The 24,679-nt window shown below is 37.2% G+C and overlaps 1 protein-coding gene across 3 annotated transcripts in view; it reads left to right on the plus strand.

Moving 5' to 3' along the window:
• Positions 1-24,679, plus strand: part of STARD13 (StAR related lipid transfer domain containing 13) — a 708,719-nt gene that overhangs the window by 629,333 nt on the left and 54,707 nt on the right. For all 3 annotated transcript variants that reach the window (XM_027877625.1, XM_027877627.1, XM_027877626.1), the window contains 2 exons: positions 11,289-11,360; positions 13,689-13,770. In XM_027877625.1, coding sequence (XP_027733426.1) covers positions 11,289-11,360; positions 13,689-13,770 — 154 coding nt within the window. The remainder of the gene's footprint in view (positions 1-11,288; positions 11,361-13,688; positions 13,771-24,679) is intronic.

A 24,679-nucleotide genomic window follows, 5' to 3' on the forward strand; every position in this document is an offset into this window, starting at 1 on the left:
ATTCTTCAAAGTCTTTCCTGATCCTAACCCAGCCCCAATTATTGGCACTTTATTCCTTTTGAGTTTATCTTGTATTACTTTCTATGTTTGTTGCATTCATTTACTTGTAAACACATTGTATCCCCCTTCTCTGCTAGAACCTTGACTTCGTGATGGCAGAGATTGTCTTGTTACCATGCCATTGTGGCTTGCACATTGTAGGCATTTAATAAATGCTTGTTGAATTGAATAGAATGCCAAGAACCTAATTCTATAGCAGCAAAAAATAATTAAAAACTTCATTGGTTTGAATTGGACATGGTAGTTCTCTCCTTGTGCATGAGAGAGATGATTGCTCCTTATAAAACCAGATCCCTGAGCCAATGCTGTAGTTGTCTTGCGCTTTTGACAGCCAAAAGTACTCTTGGACAAATGCCCTGAAAACATTTTACATAAACCTTTTTACGTTTGTGCCAGCAAATAAGGATGCTAATTTGGTTTTTATAATTAGCTGGCTAATAAAATTATACTTATACAATATAAGCATTTTCTGTGGATTAAATTAAATGTTCTTGTTCTTTAGTTGTTGCCAGTTGTGTCTGACTCTTCGTGACCCCAATTGGGGTTTTCTTGGCAAAGATACTGGAGTGGTTTACCATTTCCCTCTCTAGCTCATTTTATAGATGAGGAAACTGAGGCAAGCAGGCTTAAGTGACTTGCCATGGGTCACATAGCTATTAAGTATCTGAAGCCAAATTTGAACTCAGATCCTCTTGATTCCAGGCCTGGTGCCCTATCCACTGTGCCACCTAGCTGCCTTAAATTAAAGACTGTTGTTGTTGTTGCCTTTTTTTTTTTTAATGAAAGTATGCCATCTGATGGGAAGCCAATGTATAAATAACTGCACTGCAAATTAAATTTATGGAAAGTAATATATTCCTTTTACCATATTTCTCAAGATGTTAGAAATTGAAGAAGGTCTAACTATTTGATTTTGGGAGTGGGGGGAAGTATGCTAAGGTACTGTGTGATCCTATTGGCCTGTATGTCCTTTCTAATGCTAAATACCTTTATCAGAATAGCTTTGGGACATGAGGATGCTCAGATAACAGTTGGACTAAATCTAAACAAACAATCCTTCATAAATACAGATTGAGTATATATATGTCCATCTTTACATATGATGGGGCAGCTGGGTTGTACAGTAGATAGAGTGCTGGGACTAAAGTCAGGAAGACTCATCTTCCTGAGATTAAATCTGTCCTCAGACACTTACTAGATGTGTGATTCTGGGCAAGTCACAACCCTGTTTGCCTCAGTTTCCTCATCTGTAAAATGAACTGGAGAAGGAAATGGCAAACTATCCAATATCATGGCCAAGAAAACCCTAAATGGGGTCATGAAGGGTCTGACATGACTGAAGTGACTGAACAACAACAACAAATTACGGTATGTGTAAATATGTCAACTTGATTTATGACATGTATAAACATGTTCACAGAAATAATAGTACAATGTTCAGAATTTTTTAAAAGCTTTAATGGGTATAGAAAAGGATGCTGTGGTAGAAATTCAGAAACCTTTCTGATGATGCACTCTAGACTGTTAGACTTGTCAAATAACCACCTCTGGCAATTAACTAGGGACTTGATAGATATTTGTCTCAGTGAACCACTCTAAATTTTTCCTCATCTTCAAAATTTGTATGATAATATTTTTACTACCTACCTTCACAAGATTCTTGGAAGGAAAATGTTTTGTAAAGTGCTATATAAATGAGTTATTATTCTACTAGACTACAAGCTCTATGAGGACAGGACCATGTCTTATCTGAACTTTATCCCTTGGCCTGCGCAGTGTTCTGTATACAGTAGGCACTTAATAAGTATTGATTTAATTGAATAGTCATTGCTTATAGGCAGTAGTATTTATTGCATCCCAGCCCCTCAAAGCACAGATTCAGGGGTATATGATGAGCCTTTTTTAGCTATCTTCTTCCTTCTAATCCGGTATATCCCTTGTGGCTTCAGATCAAGTCCCTGTCATCCAGCCTTCTATCTCTGCTGCCTGATTAGGCGTACCTGCTAAAAACTCTACTCTCCTGGTGTTGGGGAACTGATGGCTTAACCTTTTCAAAAAACTAGAGATGTATATGTGATTGTCTATATATGCAGCTTCCCAAAGAAATGCTATAAGTCATTGATTGGAACAGTATGTACAAAATGAACAGGAAGAACAAAGAGCTCCTTCTGCCTCATGGAAAACATGAGTCGAAACAATCTGGTTAAAAAGTATTTCACTGACAGAGAATGACTTTTCTGTTTCAGTTTTCTAGAGGATTGTTGGTTTGGGGATTTATGTATTTTATTTTTCATTGCTGAGTATATTCATGTAAGACTAGGAACCTCGTTCCTAAAGAGCTCCCTTGGTCAAGCTGTCACTAGGTAATAATTTCTATCTTTGTAGGGAGTTTAGATCAATGGGTAAAATCCCTTCCATTTGTTTCTGGCTTCAAAGAAGTTGTCTGTTGTGGGAAGTGTAGAGAGAAAGCAATATTGACCCCAAATGGATGTAATTGCACAAATCAGAGGTTTGGAGAATTTAGAGCAGAAACAGAGCTTAGATGTCATCTAGTTCAACCCGATTACTATACAGATACAAAAGATAAGGCCCGGAGACTTGAATTGGAAACCCTAGTGTTACAGAGATAGTAAGTTGCATTAGTGGAGATCATAGAAGAAATTGACAGTGACTTCAGAATTCTGATACAAGTGCAAATGTTTGCATGTGGCTTCCAAGTTTTGGTTCTTTTATTTTGGAAATGTTACCTTGGAAAATAGTAACCACATTATGAAAGAAGCCAAGTCAAAGTACAGTTTAAAATCTGAAGACAATTTCAACTAGTAAGGTCATAGTGACAAACATTAGTAAAATCTTTTAAGGGCAGACATCATGATTGGAAATCTAGTGTTTGCATGAACTGCTTTTCAATATGATTTTCAGTATCTCTTCTTGTATCATTATCAATGTGAAAATGCAGTATTTTATATCTTCCGATAACAGCCAACATTTATATAATGCTTACATGTACCAAAGACACTATGCTGAGTGCTTCACAATTATCTCATGTGATCTTCACAACAACCTTGGTAGGTAGGTGGTATTATTATTATCCCCGTTTTATATATGAGGAAACTGAGGCAAACAAAGGTTAATTGACTTCCCAGAGTCACACAGCTGGTATATTGCAGAGGATGAGGGTCTGGGGCAAGTTATTTAACAGTGCACAGTTTGATCCCTAAGACAGATGAATAGCCCAGTAGGCTGCATTGGTGAAGAGAATTTCCACAGTGGGTTCAGGGGTTTTGCACATTAAGATCACAGGTAGGCAGCTAGGTGGCACAATGGATGGAGCACTGGCCCTGGGATCAGGAGGTCCCAAGCTCAAATTTGACCTCAGATACTTACTAGTTGTGTGACCCTGGGCGAGTCACTTAACCCCAATTGCTCACCCCTCCCAAAAAAAAAAATGACAGGTCCAAACCAAAACAAAGAGAGTTTCATAAATATTGTATAAGTTAAGGTAAGCCTCTGCATTTTATCTAACATGTTTTTTAAAATTATATCTTAATTCTTTAATTTTAAAAAGATGGTCTAACTTCAAGTAGATTGAAAGGAGCTGTATTATTTATATATGACATGGGATCAGAATGATAAAAAGAGTACCTTTTTAGACCAAAAAAGAATTTTGAGGGTAATTTATATTTTTGGTTACTAATGAGAGGCAGCATGGTATAGCAGGTATAGAGCTGACCTCAATCAGGAATGCCTGCCTTCAAATCTTGATGTGACAATAGGCAGCACAATAGATAGAGAGCTGGGCTTGGATTCAGGAAGACCTGAGTTTAAATCCTGCCTCAAAAGCCTTATTAGCTGTGACACCCTAGGCAAATCTCCTAACCTTTTAGCACTCTAAGCAACTCTCTGAGTCTATAAGTTGCAATTCCCTACATTGACAGGGAATTTTCCTATCTTAGAGCTTCCTATGGCGATGAAATCACAAGCCCAGCCCCTGTCTCTATATAATAATGATAATGGTGATTACATATTTCACTTGACTTTGGTATATAGCCATTCATGGAATTAGTAGATATCTAGGTAGCAGTGATAAACAATACCAGACCAATGTGTGGCCACAGGGGTGGGGGGGGAGGGGAGGGAAGGGGGACTTGATTAAGCAGAAATAATAACAACTAACATTTATATAGCACCTACTATGTGCCAGGCACAATGCTCGGTGCTTTATAATTATTATCTCATTTGATCGTCACAACAACCCGTGGAGGTAGGTGCCATTAGAGGTTTGTTATTTAATCATTTTGGGGAAATTCCATCCAAAGACAAAGAAGCAGTTATTCACGTTAAATAGTCTGTTAATTATGTTAACTCAGTCATATAAATTATCCTCGACCAACAGCTATGGGCCTGTTGAAATTTTAATACTCTTTATCCACCCCAATAGTGATAATTATGACTACTGTAGACATCTTGTGGGGTTTAATTCATCCTATGTTAGTACCAGTGACAGCTTTCAAAAATGATATGCCCACAGATATAACTGATTTGAATTTTAAAAAAAAAAGAAAAAAGAAACATTCAAACCACTTTTTCTGAACTATGCTGAAATACAAAAGACATGGGAAGCAGAGTTGACAGCACACAGACAAGAGTGTTCTTGGTAAGAAGGTCTGAAGCCTTGAAATTAGCTTACTCTGATACACCATGAGACCCTATGAGGTCATGATAAATGAGCTGGAAAATGCAAGGTTAGAGCATTCTACTAATCTAAAAGAACCAAGGTCATCAGTTAAATCCCTGTGAGAATCAGTTAACTTTGATCTGTTCTTGGGCCACCTCCTGCCTCCTTGCCAGTTACTCAGCAAATTACGTGACCTTGTTAGTCCATCTGGTCACTGTGAATCCGTAAACATTACTAGTAAATGAACTCTAATTACATATACTATTACTGGACGAAAGCAGCATCTCAGAGGACAGTATTATTTAGAATAAAGACCCTGGTAGCAGTCATGCTGTCACCTGTTACAGTTTTCTGTACATCCTCCAAACTGATTTACTGGAAATAATTTAACTCAAGGGCCCAATACCTAAAGAGAAGATTCCTGAATCTTTTACAAAGAAAAAAAGGACTCACTTTTGATGACTACTGAAATGGAAATTCATTTATTCAGCTGACTCCTAATGTGAGGTCAATCTACAAATATTTACTTGAATACCTACTATTTATATAACAGTATGCTTCTGAGATGTTTACTGTGCTCAAAGAATGTAGGAATTATGTTGTTAGAGCTGGAAGAGATCTTAGCAGTCATATAGGCCAACCTCCTCTTTTTACGAGTGAGAAAGCTGAGGCCAGAGAGGTTAAATATCTTCCCCAAAGCAATATACATAATAAGTAGCAGAAGTCTGATTTCGGGTTAGACTTCTGCCTCCAAATTCCGCAGCTTTTTTCAGTTTTTAGTTGATGAAATAAGACTCATCCATACCCAAAATAACTAACAATATAAGGCAGTAAATTATTAATTCCAGTGGTATGGATAGTGAAGGGTCTTATGTTCATCCCATATGAGAATTGATAGAAGGAAATGGGAATGATTACTTTAGGAAAGAGAAGACTTAGAGGAGGTAAAAGCTGTCTTCAAATATTTGAAAGGCTGTCGCGTGGAAGATCTGGTGGAAAAAATGCTGAATTTGTAGATTAAGACGCTTATGGGATAGTCAGCTTGAAGTGTCTAGTTGGTAGTTGAAAATTTGCAACTGGAACGCAGACGAGAAACTAGGGCTGAGTGTATAGGCCTAGGAGACATCTGCTTAGAAATAATTAAACTTATTCCATATTCTTTTAATCCTCTAATATTGGAGATCTTTTTAATCTTCCAAATGTATTTTGTTATCATTTTGTTCACTCAATTTATAGAGTCATTGGACTATTAGCACTGCATTATTATATTGGTATATCCCAGTTGAGGATGCTGAATTTCTTTCCAGTTATTTAGGTCTTTTTTAAAAAAAATTCATAGGTCCTGTATGTCTCTGTAGGTTAATTTCTGTAAATTTAATACTTTTTTTTGTTTTTAACTTAAAAAACTTCTTATCACTTATCACTTCTTATCACTTCCTCTTGAATTTTGTTAGCAATTATGTTGTATTATTTGTGAAAAATAGCTTGCTTTTAAAATGCTTTTGAAGTATATAAAGCGACTTCTCCCCCCATGAAGTAGAATGCAAGTATTATTACTCCCATTTTACGAATGAGGAAACTGAGGGTCAAAAAGGTGATGTGAACTAACCAGTTTCACATTGTTAGTAGGTATGAAAACAAGACTCAAGTCTGGCACTTTTGAATCTAACACCAGCCCACTTTCTATTAGCTACTTGTCTAGTTAGGTGTTTTCTCTTAATTAGAAGATCTTTGCTATGCAATATTTTGTTCAAGGTTTAATAGCTTAAAACTGCACTGACTTTTGTAATGCCCAGTGCATACATCTATAGATATTATGTGTATATTCTGTAATTACTTATATTTATTTTTCTTATATCACAAATTTATATATGTATGTGTTTCTATCTGTATGTTTGTTGTTTAGTCATTTCAGTCGTGTCTGACTCTTCATGACCCCATTTGGGATTTTCTTGACAAAGATACTAGAGTGATCTGCCATTTCCTTCCTCAGTTCATTGGACAGATGAGAAAACTGAAGCAAACAGGGTTAGGTGACTTGCCCAGGGTCACACAGCTAGTAAGTGTCTGAGGCCAGATTTGAACTCGGGAAGAGGAGTCTTCCTGACTTTCAACCTAGCACTTTTATCCACTGTGCCACCCAGTTGCCCTATATATAGAGACATACATGATATATACATACATACATATGTATATATAGCAGCCCCACTACATAAAATCTATATATCTGAAAGTAAATAAAACAGCCTTTCTTTTAAAAAATATACTATAAACCAGATTTTTATAAGTTTTGATTAGATTTTCTCTTCCCTATTTCATCTGAATTAGTGAGTTTCTACTATTTTACATTCTCTTGAGTTATACTTTAATTCTGCTCTTGATATTCTGGATTCCTATTAGTAACACAGACACACACACTTAGCAATATTTAAAAATCAGGCTACGTTATAAATTGCTTACTTAAACTACAAGTAACCATTCTTCTGAGGAAAAAAATTAAGAAAGCCAGAGTATTATCTAAGGTTTTTATTTCCAAGATTCTATGATCTTCTTCTCATTAATATAATGGAATAAACAAATCCAAATGCCCAGCCCCTGAGGACTTCATTAGACAGACACAGCATGAGGCAGCAGCTGTCTCTCACAGTGTTCAGAGTCGGACTTTATGCCTCATATGTGGAAGTCAACATCGTATTCCCAGTGAACCAGATGAGGAAACTGTGTCATAGAAGGGTTTGGTTACTTTCTTTATAAGTAGAAAGCAAGAGGCAGAGCAGCCGCTAGAATGTAAAACTGAGTCAATTCTGCGAAATTCATCGGGGAACAAAATCAAATGGGTTGTAGGGTGTTGCGCTGAGAAAGCTAAGCATTTCATTTTTCAGTCGGTCATGACCTAGCGTCAGTGGAACTTCACCCATCTTCTCTCTGCATTAACTTCTTTGCTTAGACTGCGGAGCCACTCCTTTTCAGCAGAAGAGAGGTCAAGTGAAAATAGAGCTCTCAGAAGTTCAGTGTTTTACCAAGGGCAAACATTTTGATCCATCCCACTTCTTCCCCCTTTCCCATAAGTCTTAAGGTCTGTGGTAGATATTATTGATTTAATGAAGCTGCTGATGACAGGAGCCTGTGGTTGAAGCCTCAAGGTAGAGGAATACAACAGATATTAGGAGAATAGCAAAATCCATATAAGGAATACTTTCCTTCTCTCCCCAGGGGAAATTCCAGTTGCTCAGAAGGGAAGGAAAGTATTCCTCCAGAGTGGTGAGCTTAGTGTTATGAGGTCCTAGGCTCAAATAAATGAAACTGGTTCCAGCAAGGCAAAACATGAACCAAGGTTGACATAGGTGTGGTTTCAGAGTGCCGTGCTGTATTTAGCATCCAGCAGTAAACTCTCAGGAGCAAAAGTGCTGAGTAGCTTTCTTTTGTCATGGCACTTTGGCTGCTACAGAGGCAGTTGTATGTGCTATAAGGAGGGAACAAATAAAACTGTCAAAATGTGACCTTTAATAGCTCTTAAAGCATTTTATATATTGTGCTAGCTACTTAGTGTACAATAAAAAACAAGAATTTTTTAAGTTATTCTCCTGAAATGTCATTTGAAATGCTGATACTGGTAATAATGTCATCTTCTTTTTAACCCTCAAATTTGTTTTGCGAACCTAGGGTGATATACCCTAAAATAAAGCATTAATTCAGATATTATTGGAAGGTGTTGTAAATGGTTACATAATTAGAAGGAATGGCAGGGCTTTTTCCAACTCAAGTTCATGGTCCACAATCAAATTTGATAGTGGCTAATTATGTTGAATTATTATGTTTGTGTCACTAATTATTACTCCCTTAAGTTGAATTATCAAGGTATTATGGCTTATCTAAAGTGTATGTCACTAGCCAGCTGGGATGCTCGATTTAAAAAGCCTCTTTTGAAGTTCAGAGGGAAACACAGACAAGCGGGACAGATTTGAAAGTAATGTTGAATTTATTTACTTTAAAAAAATAAGCTGAATGTAATAGTGATTTGTGGTTTCTAATATAATCTTCTTTTTCTGTTCTTTGCCTATGGAAATGTTCTCTGTTTAAATTCAGAATAAATAAAATTTTAAGTTAAAAAATTTGAGAGCTACTTTTCTATAAGGAGCTTAGTGAGGCAAGGCAGTACAGCATAATGAAGGGATGTGGAGTCAGAGAGCCCAAGTCCAAAACCCAGGTCTGTCACTTATTTCCTATGTGACCTTGGGCAAACACCTGACCTTGTTGAGCCCGAGTTTCTTCATCTAAAAAAGTGTAGATGACTAGATGACATCTGAAGCCTCTCCTGGTTCTAAATCTGTGATCCTCCCAAAGTACAATGATCTGCCTAGCTATCTTTACCTGGCCCTCCCTTGACACCCTATCCCTTCCCATTCCTTAATCTTCTCTAGGAAAAGTTTCCTTTCATCTCTGGATAATAGTCTGTTCTTTCCTTCTGCTCCCTTGTCTGTTTGGACCCTTTCTTTGTTCTATTCAAGCCACTGCCTTTCCCTTTTCAGTCTCTTTTAAGCTGATAACTGCTTTTGGGACTTTGCCTATCTGGACCTCATTTTCCCCTACTCTAAAATTAGGAGTTTAGACGAGATGGTCTCCAAAATTCCTCCCAAATCTAGATCTGTAACTCTATGATCCTGTCTCTGTCAGAAATCCTGTTGCCTAACAGCATATTTTAAATGGTACAAAAGGGAAAATTATCTTTCCACACAGTCTTCTGGCTCTATCTCAGACATGGTGACCTTCTCTTAAGTTCAGGACATGTTAAGAAATTGAACAGTTATTTCCTCATTACCACCTCCTCAGTCATATTTTTAAAATATTCAAATTTCAGTGACTAAGAAATGAATCATCAACCCCTCTCCCTCCATGAGTTACAATCAGATTGTGCATTTCCTGCAATGCATCTCAAATATTTGTGTGTAGTAATCAAAGTGAAATCTCTTTTTCCTCTTTCAAAGATACAAAAACAGTTGAGGAAACGGAGAGTCAGGTTAATTGATTTGCTTAAGACAGCACAGTTACCCAGGTCTTCTGGCACCATACCCAGCACTTGATCCCCTAAAATCCCATTACTTCTCTCATAAAACTTGCTGCTTTGAGGCAGAGACTTTCACAGGCTGCATACATCCTTGAATTGGCCATCCTTCTTTGACAGATTCAGCCTGGCTCTAGCTAGATCAGAGAGGCTATGAATGTGAGTTACCTTGAACTTTTATGGTTTCTATCCAGGCTTTTCCCAGTAAGGGTTAGTATCTGCCCTTTGTTTTGTTTGCTTAACATATTCTAAATAACTCTGTCAGGTTGAAACAGAGTACTGTACAGATATCTCTACCTTTCAACACAGACACGCTGTCTTACGTAAGGGTTTGTCACTTTTTTTTTTTTTTTTAAAGCAGCAGTCCCAAGGACCTTGTGTACTCTCTGGCTTATGACTATAGAGAAAAACTCACGTCAAAGTGTATGCAAGTACAGTGATCTGACAATGATTCATCCAAGCATTGGAGGAAGGGGACTTGTTATAGAACTGTTATAATTGGCTGTCTAATCTTGTTTGGAAAAAATGGGCTTTGATGGATGAATTTCTGTTTGCTTACATTTGTATTTATCTAACAGGATTGTGGTTAGGAAATGATCCAGGATTCAGGAGGTCAAAAAGTGCCCTATTTCACATACTGAAGTATTCTGTTGTTTCACAAGACAGTTTCTCTAGGCAGGTGGTTCAACGATCCTTTAGTGTGTCAGTGCTGAAAATGGTCACCAGAAAGACGGACCATAGGGCTGGCAGCCACTCTGAGCTTTCTGTTGACTCAGGATGGGACCTTTATAGTGTGCTTTTCTAGTGCATGGGGAAAATGCTGTATCTTTTTCATATACTTATCTAATCCCCATATTGTTATAATGTGTTTTGACCAAGTGAACAGTAACAGTAATCCAACAAATACGATGCCAACTTGAATTTCTGTAGCACCTTTATTCGTGAGAACTCAAAAGTATTTTCACATAGATTATCTACTTTTATCCTCTCAATATTCCTAGGAGTAAAGAAACAAAGAAGGGAAGGACAAAGTATCATTATCTCTAGTTTTCAGGTTCAAAGCTTACTTTTTTTTTTAATAGTCCTAGTACAGAGAGACAGTATCTTACATTGTAATAGTAATGCATTTCCTCATACTCAGTCTTCCAAGTCTCTGGTGTTGTGGTAAATAACACATTTTGTCCCACTGGTGCAGACCCAGCTTTTATGTTCTTAAGAGGCTATTTTGTTGTCTTCTTATGCTCAAAATATTTGTGGAGATTATAATAGGCTTCTTAAAGCAATTCATGATATGAACTCATTCCTTACCCATCTCTGTACATAGTTATTTGCTTTCACTCTACAGTTTACTGGGGAATCATTTGTATAATTGTGTTAATAATAGGCATAATAACTTATTGTTCTTTTTTCCTTCAATGAATAAAGTTTTATGAAACTTTGTGACTTTTTGATTCATATTTTCTGTGTGTTTTTTTTTCTACCCTCCAGAAATTGAAGCAAAGGAGGCATGTGACTGGTTGCGGGCTGCTGGATTTCCACAATATGCTCAGCTTTATGAGGGTATGTTTACATTTTTCATTTCTGATTCAAAGAGAATAAATTTCAACTAACCTAGTGCCAATGCCTCAAGATTCCTTTTGTCTTTCAACTATTTCCTTAGTCCTTCTTAGGATCCCAAGTCTAGGACAGGAAGGATCCTCTGAGGGCATCTAATCATATCCCCTTCTTTGACAAATAATGAAATTGAGGCCTGGGGAAGTAAATTATTCATCGAAGGTCACACAGATATTGTTAGTGGAAAGTTTTGAACTCGAGTCCTCTGAATCCAGAACTTTCTGCTATGCTGCCTTCTTTAGTGGTTATGGCACAGAATGTAGACTTAAGGAGACCTGAGTTCAAATCCTTTCTCAGACATTTAATATCTGTGTGACTTGGGGCAAGTCACTTAACCTTTCTCAGCCTCAGTTTCTACACGTGTAAAATGAGATTAATGATTAATGATAGCCCCTAATTCAGAGAGTTGCTGTGAGAGTCAAATGAGCTAATATGTGTAAAGCCCTTTACAAATCTTAATGTGCTATATAAATGTTAGCTATTGTTAATATCTTATGCCATAAGGTTTTTGTATAGAAATGCAAAACTATTGTAGTTTAGGGGAAAAAATCTGTTCTTCCTTTGCTTTCTTTTCTTCTTGCTTTCCACCAATTCCAGTGTCTCTTTACCATGGGCCCCAAGTTTACATTCTCTCTGTAGTGATCTCTCTGCAGTATCTTTAATTTCCTCCTCTTCCCTATTTTTACCTTGTCAAGAAGCCCCCAAAATTGGTTTAGCATTTTTATCCTATGGTAAGTTTCCTAGAAATCACATCAGAGTATGTCTATACATCCTCTCTAATGTGGGGGGAAAATACCTTGATAAACTTTTTGGATCAAATGTTTTAAGTGTCTGCCCAAGGAACACTTCTTTTTTGTTGACTTGAACTGATGCAGTAGTTAATAAAATGAACCATCCATCTTTAAAATTGTAGCAAAGCTCACCAACTATAGTTAACGCTACTGGAACATTTGTATTTATAAACAATGTCATCTTTATTTCACCAATTCTACACATTTATCTCCAAGGGTGATATGTAAGGACTGAGGAGTAGAAAAAGTGAGTCAAATCAAGCCCTTGCTGATTTACTGAACTGTGGCAATACACTTACCTTCTCTGTGCCACACTTTCTTCTATAAAATATTCAATTTCCCTTCTCTTCACTGGAATATGAGTGAGAAAGGGGGAAATGTCTGAGCATACTTTGAAATTGTTCAACAAAAGGTTCTTTGTGAATCCAAAGTATTATTAGTTTAAAATGTGAAACACTCATAATTAATGAGAAATTCATATAAATCTTAATTAAACTGTACTTCTCAGGTACATATAAACAGATATGTTAAATATATTACGGGTGAGACAGTATTTATCTTAAGATGGCTGAAATTCACTTTCATAACTTTGGCCACCAGAGGGGGAATAGTTTTCATCATTGTAGGTTGCAGTTTACACATCAGTTTGGGTACAGATAAATGAAATGTAATTTGTCTTGAATTTAGGAGCTTTGGGGTCCAAAATATGAGATAGTGAACAGAAAGGAAAATAATGCAAATGATAATGCTGAGAATTAATATTACTGGCCATTTACATCTGGCTAATAACACTTAGTTCTGAGTACTGATCTACAAGCCAAGCATACATGATAGATAGTGCTTTGGAAAACCATCAGGTGACTGGGATCCCACGATGTTCTTGGGGCAGAGCATGGTGTTAGCCATGCAGCTAATTTCTCAGTATAAATATTAGAAGGTTGTTTAGCTTTTTGTGGCAATGTGGGCAAAGTGTACTCTTAGATATTTCTTTACTAGTCTTAATAAAAAAAAGTTTTTGAGGTACCTGGGATTTGGGAGACATTTTAGAAACTAAAAGCAAAAATCTTTTCTCTTTCCTGAATAGACACATTGTCTCTCAGCCGGATAGCTCACAAATTCAGTTGAGTGTGAATAAGTGGCCTTAGTACAGATGTCAACTCTAAGAATGTTTCTCAGAGCCCAGGTCAACATACCTCATTGATAATGTCGAGATAGAAAAGCTTAGGTTGCTTAATATTTGATCATACCCAAGGTCAGACACATAATTGTTGTCATAGCTCAAATTTTCTTCCCCATTTTTAAAGTACTTATCACATTTACAATAAAGCCATCTGTTCTCTTAAACTTTGTCAACAGAGCTTTTACCCAGGTTGTAGCATTTTAGTGGCTTAAGTAGATGCCCTCTATTTCAGAAACAAGGTGTTATGGTCCTCATGAATTTTTTTATTATTAAATCAAATGTTTATATGTATCTTTTGTATAGATTCACGATTTCCTATCAACATCGAAGCTGTAAAGAAAGATCATGATTTTCTTGAGAAGGACCTTGTAGAACCTCTTTGCAGGTAAAGCACATGAAATATTTTTGCATTTCATCTTTTAGCTTCCAGAAGGATTTAAATTATAGTTATCTCCATGAATAATGTAGTGACACATTTGCAAACAAAAAATGTAATGTCCTGTTTAATGCAAAAAGTAAATGATTATGTAATGCCCTTAGTAAATGTACTTAAACTTATTTAGTAATTCATTCAAAAGATTGTGACTGTTCTTGCACAATTTTGTCCATTGAGTGAACGAACATTTGTTAATACCTACTCCGTGCAAAGCCCTTTGCTAGGGACTAAATAATAACAGTTTAAATTTATTTGTATCAGCTCTATGCAGATGACTCCCAGACCTCTATATCCAGCCCCATCTCTCCCCTGAGCTTCAGTCCTCCATCATCAGTTAATTGCCTATTGAACATTTTCGCATTGGATATCTTGAAAACATCTGAATCTCAACATGTCTAAAACTGAATTCATCTTTTTCCATAACTACTCGCTTTTCCCACAGTCACTATTTTTGTCAAAGGCACTACCATCCTTCCAGTTACCCAAGTTTGTAATCTCATCATTATCCTAAATTCCCCACTCTTCCTCGCCCCACATCCAATCAGTTGCCAAATCTTTGCACCTTTACAACATCTAACACACCCTCTCCTGTCTTTCCACTCACACAGCTACCAACTTAATTCAAGCTATCATCACCACTCACTTAGAGTATTGCAACAGCATCTTTATTGGTCTTTCTGCCTCAAGTCTATTTCCACTCTAGTGTATTCCACATTGCTGCCAAAGTAGTTTTCCTCTAGTACAGATCTGACCACATGATTCCTTATGTAACCAAGCCCAGTGACTTTCTATTGCTTTTGTTTTCTATTGCTATTGTTCAGCTCTTAAAACTCTACGCCACCTATTTTTCCAGTCTCATTGGATACAACTCCCCCTTCCACACTGCATAAGCTAGCAAAAGTGGCCTTCTCACTCCTCACGCATAACATTCCATCCTGTCTCTGTCCATCTTCCATACCTGAAACCCATTCCCTCCTTCCAAGAAGGTGTGGTCAGCAATATCAAATGTGTCAGAGAGGTCAAGAAAGACAAAGATCGAAAAAATACTTTGGAGTTAGCAATTAATGATACATTGATGACATTTTGAGAGTGAAGTTTAATAAAGTTGAAAGAATAGAAGCCAGGTTGAGCATGATTATAGGTTAATTGGATTTAGTGCTTGAACTGACTTTTAAGGTTTCTGTTCTAATCTCATTTCTAAAATGAGGAAACTGAGGCCCAGAAGGATGAAGTAAGTAAATTGGATGGCAAGGAAATGTAAGCAGCTAATGTAGATTACATGTTTAGTAGGGATTTTGATATGAGATGCATAAAATAGTGGAATTTTTGTGCTAGAAGATAATTTAGAGAACACCTGCTCTGATCATTTCCATTTATAGGTGAGGAAACTGAGACCTAGAGAATGCAGTGACTTGCCTCATGTCTTATTTTTCCATTTGCTGCATTTGGCAATTTAATCTTTTAGCTTCTAAATTAGCTGAATGGAATGAAAGAACTGCAAAGTTATCTTGTAAGAATGGAATGTTCCTTCCTGTTCTCCTTCCTTTGGTAGGAGAGGCTCGTATCTCTAAAGGCAAAGAGGATATAATATAAAAACTGACTGATAGAGGTATACATAAGCTGAATTACACATGCCCCATCATTTCAGCTTGCCTCACCTTATAGCAGATATTTATGGTAACATTTTACAGATTATTTGTGCCTGACTTGTGGTAGAGCCTTCCAAAAGCTTCTGTTGGTCTGATTAGCCACAAGTGAACACTCTGTACATTGACCCCAACATAGTGAGGTCATTTTGGTCCTCTTTGAATATGAAGGACAACAACCATGGTAACATTTAGGTTTCCCTTGCAAAGTCAAAATATAGAACCACCACTGTAAAGGCAGCTAGGTTGCACAGTGGATAGAGTCCTGGGCCTGGAGTTAGGAAAACTTGAGTTCAAATTTGGCCTCAGACAGTTATAAGCTGTGTGACCCTGGACAAGTCACTTAGCCCCTGTCTGCCCTAGTTAACTCAACTGTATGATGGGAATAATAATAGTACCTACCTCCCAGTATTATTGTGAGGATCAAATGAGATAATATTTATTTATAATGTACTTCATACATTGTCTGGCATGTAATAGGAGCTTAATAAATGTTTGTTTTATTATTCCTACCCTCCTTTGATCAAATGTGATTTCTGTTTATACAGAAAGGACAATATTGTGTGTTTAACAGGGTAGGTTGTACTTTAAAGTAACTTCTACTCACAAATCATGGCTCTATATAGGTGGAACTAGGGGGAAAAAGGCAGGGTGGAAAATATTAACCATTTGTGAGAGATTATCTTATGTGAAGTGTTTTTTGACTGCAGGTAATAAAATTGAGACACAGTACTAGTTCTTGAATATCTCAGAAGTCCTTCAAACAGAAGGAGTTTCTTATTAACTACTACATATTTCACCCTAGGGGGTGCCATGGCTGTGGCTGGCTAATATGGAACTGAATATTTGGAATTGTATTCAAGTTTGGAATATGAGGATGTTTAAGCTGTAAACTATAAGCCAAATTAATTAGATATGATTCTAAAATGATAGGTCTCAATCAAGGAACCAAGTAAAAAAATCAGATATTATATATGAAAAGAACTCTATATTACAGAAAGCTGTGTGGCGTCAGTGGACATAGTTATGAATGTCAAGCATATGATCCGTGAATTATAGCTCTTGTTCTGACACTTGTTATCTTTGTAGCCTTGGTTAAGTCACTGACCTTTTCTTTCAGGATATCCTTTGCTGTAAAATTCTTTGCAGGAATATTATGAGGGAGAGGCATGAAAATAATTTTAAAATGTTTTTCAGTTGTAAAATTCTAAATAATAACTGTGTAAGCCAAGAACACCAAAAGTCTTCTTTAATAGTCTAAGACCTGTTATTCTACAAAGGAGAGTTAAATAGGATGTATTTTCATCATTATTGAATGTTATTTACCTAAAATGTACACATTTCTGTGGACCCAATTTGCTATGTAGTACTGATCATTCTCTGTGGTACAGACAGGGCAACGATTTTGTTCACGTTTTCGAAGTCATATTTTGAAGAGCTGTTTCTGATTCACCTTAGTTACTGAATGGATGTTACTCCCTCAGCATTTATTTATTTACAAAGGTGCTAGACAATAGGTGTTATTGAGATGGGACAGGCTTGTATATAGAGAAAGGTTTAGAATGGCATGAGATTGTTGAACTTGGAAACACTCCTAATGGCAAGATACATTTCCAGAAAATATTTTCAAGCAAAGAAGGAAGGGCCTTTGGCTTAGGGTTTGCTTAGACCCTACATGGGGCAGAGAAGCAGGAGAGAAACACACACAATGTTTGGTGAACAAAGGAGACAGAAGGAGCCCCACCCATTGTTTTGGAGGATCAAAGGGAATAATTACTGAAGCAACAGAGATGAGTGGGCTTGTCCTGTACAATTCCTGTGTCAGTGAGTGGGCAAGGCAAAGAAAGTTCAGAGAAATAGATTGGAATTTTTTCCCCTTTGGAATGAGTTCTGCTAACAAGGGACAGATTCACCATCGTAAAAACAGCCATCAATAGACAGATCCAAGTGGAGAGAAGTAAGTGAATAGCAAAAGACTTTGGAATTAGCCACTCAAACAACTACTCATGCCTGGTGAGTAATGGTGGATGGCAGGCTGCAATGTAGAAAAATGAGTTCATTCATTTTGTTTACTATTGGCCAAGGTGGGAGACGAGAGAGAGGGATGAGTCTGCACTGTTTTATTTGATTTAATATTTTAAAGATTTGTTAGCTATGCTTTTAAAATACTTATTTGAAATGCCAAGAATGATGTATTTCTGTAGATCCCAGAAACCTAGAGAGGCTCAAATCTAGAATATATTTGCTTTTTGGTCAGACCTTTGATTTTACCAGTGGAGTAATGGAACTCCCAGGGTGAAATTCCCTTTACATGTGCAGATTGGCAGTTCCTCTGTATCCTGTTGTCTTACAGGGTTCAGTGATTTGCTTAGGGTCAAACAAGGGAGTATATGTCAGAAGCAGGACTAGAATCTGGGTCTTCCTGCTACCAAGGCTAGTCCTTTACCTATTATGCCATACTGCGTCTATATTAGTATGATTATTTTTAGTCAGGTCATTGGTACACTTAGGATCTGATATTCAGCTATTCTTTTGATAATCATAGTCACAGCAGCAGAAATTCTGTTTTTGTATTATGACTGACAGCTATATGCATAAGTTTTCAGGAATGACATGAAATAAGATTGTTTGAGCTAGAGGTCAAATTGCCTTTTTCCCTGTGCTATGTATTTTAGATAAAATATGTCTATTTCTTTCAGGCTGCTGCCATCTTCTATGTTTATATATAAAAACCTTTGCAAATAAAAGATAAAACTTTTAAAAATGGATTATGTGCTCAAAATATAAAGGCTGCTATAGGGTAACTTCTCTACAAGGATTTGGGGATATAAGACATACATCACATACAACCAATCTGCCAAGTCCTAGGACACTATTGAGGACAAGAGGATTTCAGTGGTAAGCCCATAACCAAGAATCCTGTAAAACATAATTATTTAGGGTTATTAGCTTCTATTACTAAATAGATTCAGTATTTAAGAATGCAATGTTGCATTTATTCCTAGTTTTGAATTTCTGGATCACAGTTTTAGTGAAGTACTTAGTACAATGTAGATAACTAATAAATGTTGGTTAGCATCATTCATTCAATAGATATTTAGTGCTGTGTGCCAAAACATGGTGCTAGGAGAGGATACAAGTATGCATAACACAGGCTTAGCCACCATGGGCTAGACACATACATACATGGCACTATAAATTAGGATGTGTTCAGTACAGTAAAGAGGTACAAATAAAGTATAGTTCACAGGAGAAAGAGAGTGCTTCTGGAAGGAAGTAACATTCCAACTGGACTTTAGAAGATGGATTAGGCAGCTGGGGGGAGTTAGAGAAAAAGGACTGTTACAGGAAGAATAAATAAACAGAAAAGTATGAGATATGTTGAAGGGATGGAGACTGGTCTGGATTGGGTTTGAGCATAGGGTACAGGCAGGGGAGTATGGGAGGTAAGGCTAGAAAGGGAGATTTTGGATGCCAGGTAGAAAAATAATTGGGTTTCACTCTGTGGGGGCAGGGATTTGAATGGAGATTTTTGAACAGGGTCTAACATGATCTGAGTTATGTTGAAGGAAGGTGAATCTGGCATCACTGTGCAGAATAACCTGGATAAGGTAAAGATAGGAAGCAGGAAAACAATAAAATCTCAGCAGTAGAAGGAAGAGAAATGAATAGGCATTCATATGGCACCTGCTATGTGCCTGGTACTGTGCTAAGTATTTTACAAATATCTCATTTGATCCTCACAACAATCCAGGGAAGTAGGTACTATTATTATCCCCATTTTACAATTGAAGAAACTGAGACAGAGTTGAAGTGACCAGCCCAATGTCATAATAATAACTCAGACACATTGTCTGAGTAAGTGTCTAAGACAGGTTTTAAACTCAGATCTTATTGACTCCAGGACCAAGCACTTTATCCACTGTGCTACCAGCTGCCTCAATAGTAGAAATGTCCTTGTATAGCCTATATCAGATTGTATGCCATCTTGGGGGGAGGGGAGAGGAAAGAGAGGGGAATTTTTAAACTCACCATCTTATAAAAGTGAATGTTGAAAACTAAAAATTAATTTTTTCATTAATTGACTTTTTAAAAAATAGAGATGTCCTTAGATGTCATTTAATATAACTTATACCTGAACCGAAATTCCCTCTACAACATTCTAGGCAGTTGGTCATCCCGCCTCTACTTAAAGCTCTCCAGAAGGGAACTTTACCATTTCTTGAGGCAACCTATTCCATACTTTCATACAGCTATAATTTATTAGAATTTTCTCTTATATAGCAGTCTTCCAGACTCACTTTTGCAGAGTGAAATCAGCTACATCTCCCCCATAGGATTCTAGGGAGCTATCCCTAAGGGTTCAGGGATATCTTTCTCTAATGCTATTGACTCACATCCCCTTTCTGGTATGTTTACCCTAGTGTTTACTACCTGATTAGTGACCCAGTTCCACTTAGCCAATTAATATCAGTTAACTTTTCCAGTTTAGCTAGGTAGCAAAGTGAATAGAGTTCCTGGTCTGAAGTCAGGAAGACTCCTCTTCCCGAGTTCAAATCTGGCCTCAGACATTAGCCGTATGACCCTTGGCCAATCACTTAACCCTGTTTGCCTCAGTTTCCTCATCTGTAAAATGAGCTGGAGAAGGAAACAGCAAACCACTCCAGTATCATTGCCACGAAAACTTCCAATGGGGTCATGGAGAATCAGATACAACTAAACAACAATAGCAGCAGCAACTCCACCGCTGCTGCCACCTTTTGCATTGGGATGTTTACCGCAAAGAGACAGCAAGAAGACAAGTACAAATATGTCCCCCAAACACATGGGGAAGCACTCTCCCCGGCACCTCAGACCTTAAGGAGAATAAGGTCAAACATAAAGCTATTTTTGTATGCTATTGGCCCTACCAAGTTCACTTCCAAATGTGTCAAAACTGACAGGTGAGTCCTTATTCCAGCTATTCCTAATCCTATTGCTAATGAACTAATCCAGTCTGATCTCTTAGCCTCAGTGGATCTTTCTTGCTTCTGGTCGGGCTGGCTGCAAAACCTGACCTGGACCTCTAGTGGGCCACCATGCTGACCTTTCAAAGCTCACGAGGTTGCATTTATCTCCAGTACTCCTTTACCTAAAAGCAGAAAGAATAAATCTAAAAAAGATAGAAATATCAACAGGGTCATGTGCTGATGGTCCTCATGGTAGCTAGGCTCTCCACCCAGGAGGGAGAAAGTCCTCAGGCCTATCTTCTGCCATAGAGAATTACAGCATTCCCCAATCTGGCATTCTACCATAGCCTTCCAGGAAAGAGCCAGACAAAGGCTACTTTTCAGCACTTGGTTAGTGGACAAGATCCGATTACATAATGTCTGTGCATGCTCCAAAGTCCACATAGAGACTGCATCAACTAAACATGTTGTGTGTGAACATAAAGACTGGGCTCATTCGGTCAGTCTCTCCTCCCTGGCAACAGAGGAAATCTGCCTGTCCAAAACTCTTCTGCCCATTACTTTTAGTCTGCCAGAAGTCTGATCCCTTTTCCAAATGAAATCCTTCTAAATTTAAAGAGTACTCTTATGTCTCTTTGAAGTCTTCTTTTCTCCTGGTTCAATATCACCACTTCCTTCAGGGACCCCTTGAAAGTCATGATCACCAGTATTTTCAATATGCTGGTCACCTTCCTTTGAGTATACTCCATCTTGTCAATGTATTTTACAAAATGCAGTCTCTAGCACTGAACATAATACTCCACATGTGTCAGTATTTCTTTTTAAGTATTTAATATTTTATTTTCCCCAAATACATGTAAAAACAATTTTAACATTTGTTTTTAAAAATTGAGTTCCAAATTTTCTCCCTCCCTTTCTACTCTCCCCCCTCATTGAAAAGGCAAGCAATACAATGTTATACATGTGCAGTCATGCAAAACATAGTTCCATATTAGTCATGTTGTTAAAGAAAACAAGAAAAAAAAAGTTTAAAAAAGGATGCTTCAATCTGCATTCAGGCTTCATCAGTTTTTTCTTTGGAGATAATATAGCATTTTTCATAATTAGTCCTTTGGAATTGTCTTGGATCATTGTATTGCTGAGAATAGCTAAGTCATTCACAGCTGATCATCATACAATATTGTTGTTACTGTTTTCGATGTTTTCCTGGTACTGCTCACTTCACTTTGCATCAGTTCAAGTAAGTCTTTCCAGGTTTTTCTGCGAGCATCCTGTTCATCATTTCTTATAGCACAACAGCATTCCATCACAATCATGTAGTACAACTTGTTCACCCATTCCCCAGCTGATAGTCATCCCCTCAATTTCCAATTCTTTGCCACCACTAAAAGAGCTGCTAAGAATATTTTTGTACATGTACGTCCTTTTCTCTTTTTTTAATCTCTTTGGGATACAGACCTAGTAGTGGTATTACTAGGTCAAAGGATTTTATAGCCCTTTGGTCATGGTTCCAAATTGTTCTCCGGAATAGTTAAATCAGTTCACAACTCCACCAACAGTCCATTAGTGTCTGTTTTCCCACATCCCTTCCAACATTTGTCATTTTCCTTTTCTGTCATATTAGCCAACCTGATAGGTGTGGGGGGATAGTACCTCAGAGTTGTTAGGATTTGTGTTATTTTTTTAATTAGTAGTGATTTAGAACATTTTTTCATATAACTATAGATAACTTTGATTTCTTTTTCTGAAAATAGCCTATTCATATCCTTTGACCATTTATCAGTTGAGGAATGGCTCTTATTTTTACAAATTTGACTCAGGACTTTAACAGAGAAACTTGTAACTTTTTTTCAGTTATGTTTGCTAATTATATTTCTCTCCATCCCATTTTTCTCTCTTTATCCTACTTTCTCTCCTTTCACCCTATCCATCCTCAAAAGTGTTTTGCTTCTAACTACTGTCTCCTCCATCACCTTTCCTTCTATCAAACCCTCCCCCCATATCTCCTCCTCCACTTTCCTGTATGGTGAGATAGATTTCTATACCCAACTGAATGTGTATGTTATTCCTTCTTTGAGCCAATTCTGATTAAAGTAAAGCTCATGTGCTCCCCTCCAGTTATCCCATCTCTTCCTCCACTTTAAAAGCTTTCACGCCTCTTATGTGAGATAAGGTACTCTGTTCTACCTCTCCCAGTGCCAGCAATGAAACCCCTGTAATTTCCTTCTGTCCTGTTGTCCAGTTCCTTTACTATCTATGGGCTGAGAGCTCCAGAAGCTGATACTGCTGCTACTTATTCAATCACCCCCTGGGCCTTCTGCTGGTCTGCTGGTGCTTGGCCTGTGGTGGTGTGACCTGCCTTGGAATGCTCTCCATTACCCCTTGGCCTCCCACAAAACAGACCTTTCCTGATGACCTTGTAAGTTATCTTGGGCTGAAAAATTATTTCACCCCATTTTGTGGATTCTGCTCCTCCAGAATTTGTTTTGAGGCATTATTTAAAGTTGTTTGGAGGGGAATTTGGGACAGCTCAGGCAAGTCTCAGCCCTTTTCTCACCATCTTGGCTCCATTTCCCTTGGTAAGTATTTATTAAGCACCTGCTATCTGCCAAGTTCTGTGCAAAAGCACTGGGGATTTAAAAAAAAACCCTCAAGGAGTTCACAGTCTGAGAGAGAGAACATTTTTTGTCTTCTTTTTTGTCTTTATTAACTTTTGCTAGTTTATAAATTCATTTAAAAAAAATTTTTAATTCTGAGTTTTCTCCCTCCCTCTAGCCACTCCCCATTGAGAAGGCAAGCAATATGAAACTCTATATATGTGAAGTCATGCAAATCATATTTCCATATTAACAGTGTTCAAAAAAATTTTAAAAACAGGAAAAATGAAGTGGAAAAAAGTATGCTTCCGTCTGCAATCATAGTTCATTAGTTCTCTTTGTGGAGGGTGGATATCATTTTTCATCATGAGTCCTTTGACGTCATCTTGGATCATTGTATTGCTCAGAGTAGCTGAGTCTTTCACAGCTGATCATCTTTACAATATTGTGGATACTGTGTACAATATTCTCCTGGCTCTGCTCACTTTACTTTGCATCAGATTATGTAAGTCTTTCCATGTTTTTCAAAGCTACCCCCTTTGTCATTTCTTACAGCACAATAGTCTTCCATCACAATTATATACCACAACTTGTTCAGCCATTCCCTAATTGATGGGCATCCCATCAATTTCTACAGAAAGAGCTATTATAAATATTTTTGTACATATTGATCCTTTTCCTTTTTTCTTTCATGTCTTTGTGATACAGACCTAGTAGTGGTATATCTGGGTCAAAGGATACACATAATTTTATAGCCCTTTGGACATAGTTCCAAATTGTGGGAGACAACATTTAAACAAGTATGTTCTGACCATTGTAGAGTTCTTGACACTGTGCTCTAATATATAATCTATGGTCTTATAAGCTCCTTTGGTTATCGCCTCACCCTGACCCTCTGGCATGACTTTGACAACACTCTGACTAAAATTTTTTTTTTTAAGCTTTTAGTCCACCAAAGAACCCAGAATCATCCTCATAGGAACTACTGTCCATTCATTGCTCCATTCTAATGACCAGGATTGTGGAGAGTGTGTGTGTGTGTGTGTGTGTGTGTGTGTGTGTGTGTGTGTGTGTGTGTGTGTTGCTCTTTACTCTTCAGCTGGACATATCTGTTTTAAGTATGGTAAAAGAATGGTATATAATAATTACAATTTTAAAAATAGTAATTGAAGATTGGCATTTCATTAACTATGGTTTTAAAGTCCTCTTTACACAAATATTTTTCAACACTAGAATGTTTACACAAGGACTTTTATACTCTTTTCATGCAGTATAATATTATAAAACCGAATATATAAATGTACCCAACAACCAATTATGTTTCCTCACAAAAGTCCTGGGTCTTTTATGCAACCATCACTACCTGAGGTACTTTCCATTTCTTCCCCTGAAGACAATTTTCCCATCTGTGTCTACATTGCATTGTTATTTTCTGAGTTCTTTTTAAATGTCCTAAGGGCAAATATTCTCTTTCTGAATTTTAAAAACATGTATTGAATACTTCATGGCACTCTTTTTAAAAAATATAAATAATAACAGTGTGAAACAGGTAATTAGCTTTATTGTCAAAGGGTGAGAGCTGACTATATATTAGGAATGTAGCAGTACCATGTTATAATGTCAACAGCAGTAAAGCAATACTAAGCTATCACTTTCTGCTTTCTTC

The sequence above is a fragment of the Vombatus ursinus genome, unplaced genomic scaffold (genome assembly GCF_900497805.2).
Source record: "Vombatus ursinus unplaced genomic scaffold, bare-nosed wombat genome assembly UNPS02014813.1, whole genome shotgun sequence".
NCBI classification, from domain to species: domain Eukaryota; kingdom Metazoa; phylum Chordata; class Mammalia; order Diprotodontia; family Vombatidae; genus Vombatus; species Vombatus ursinus.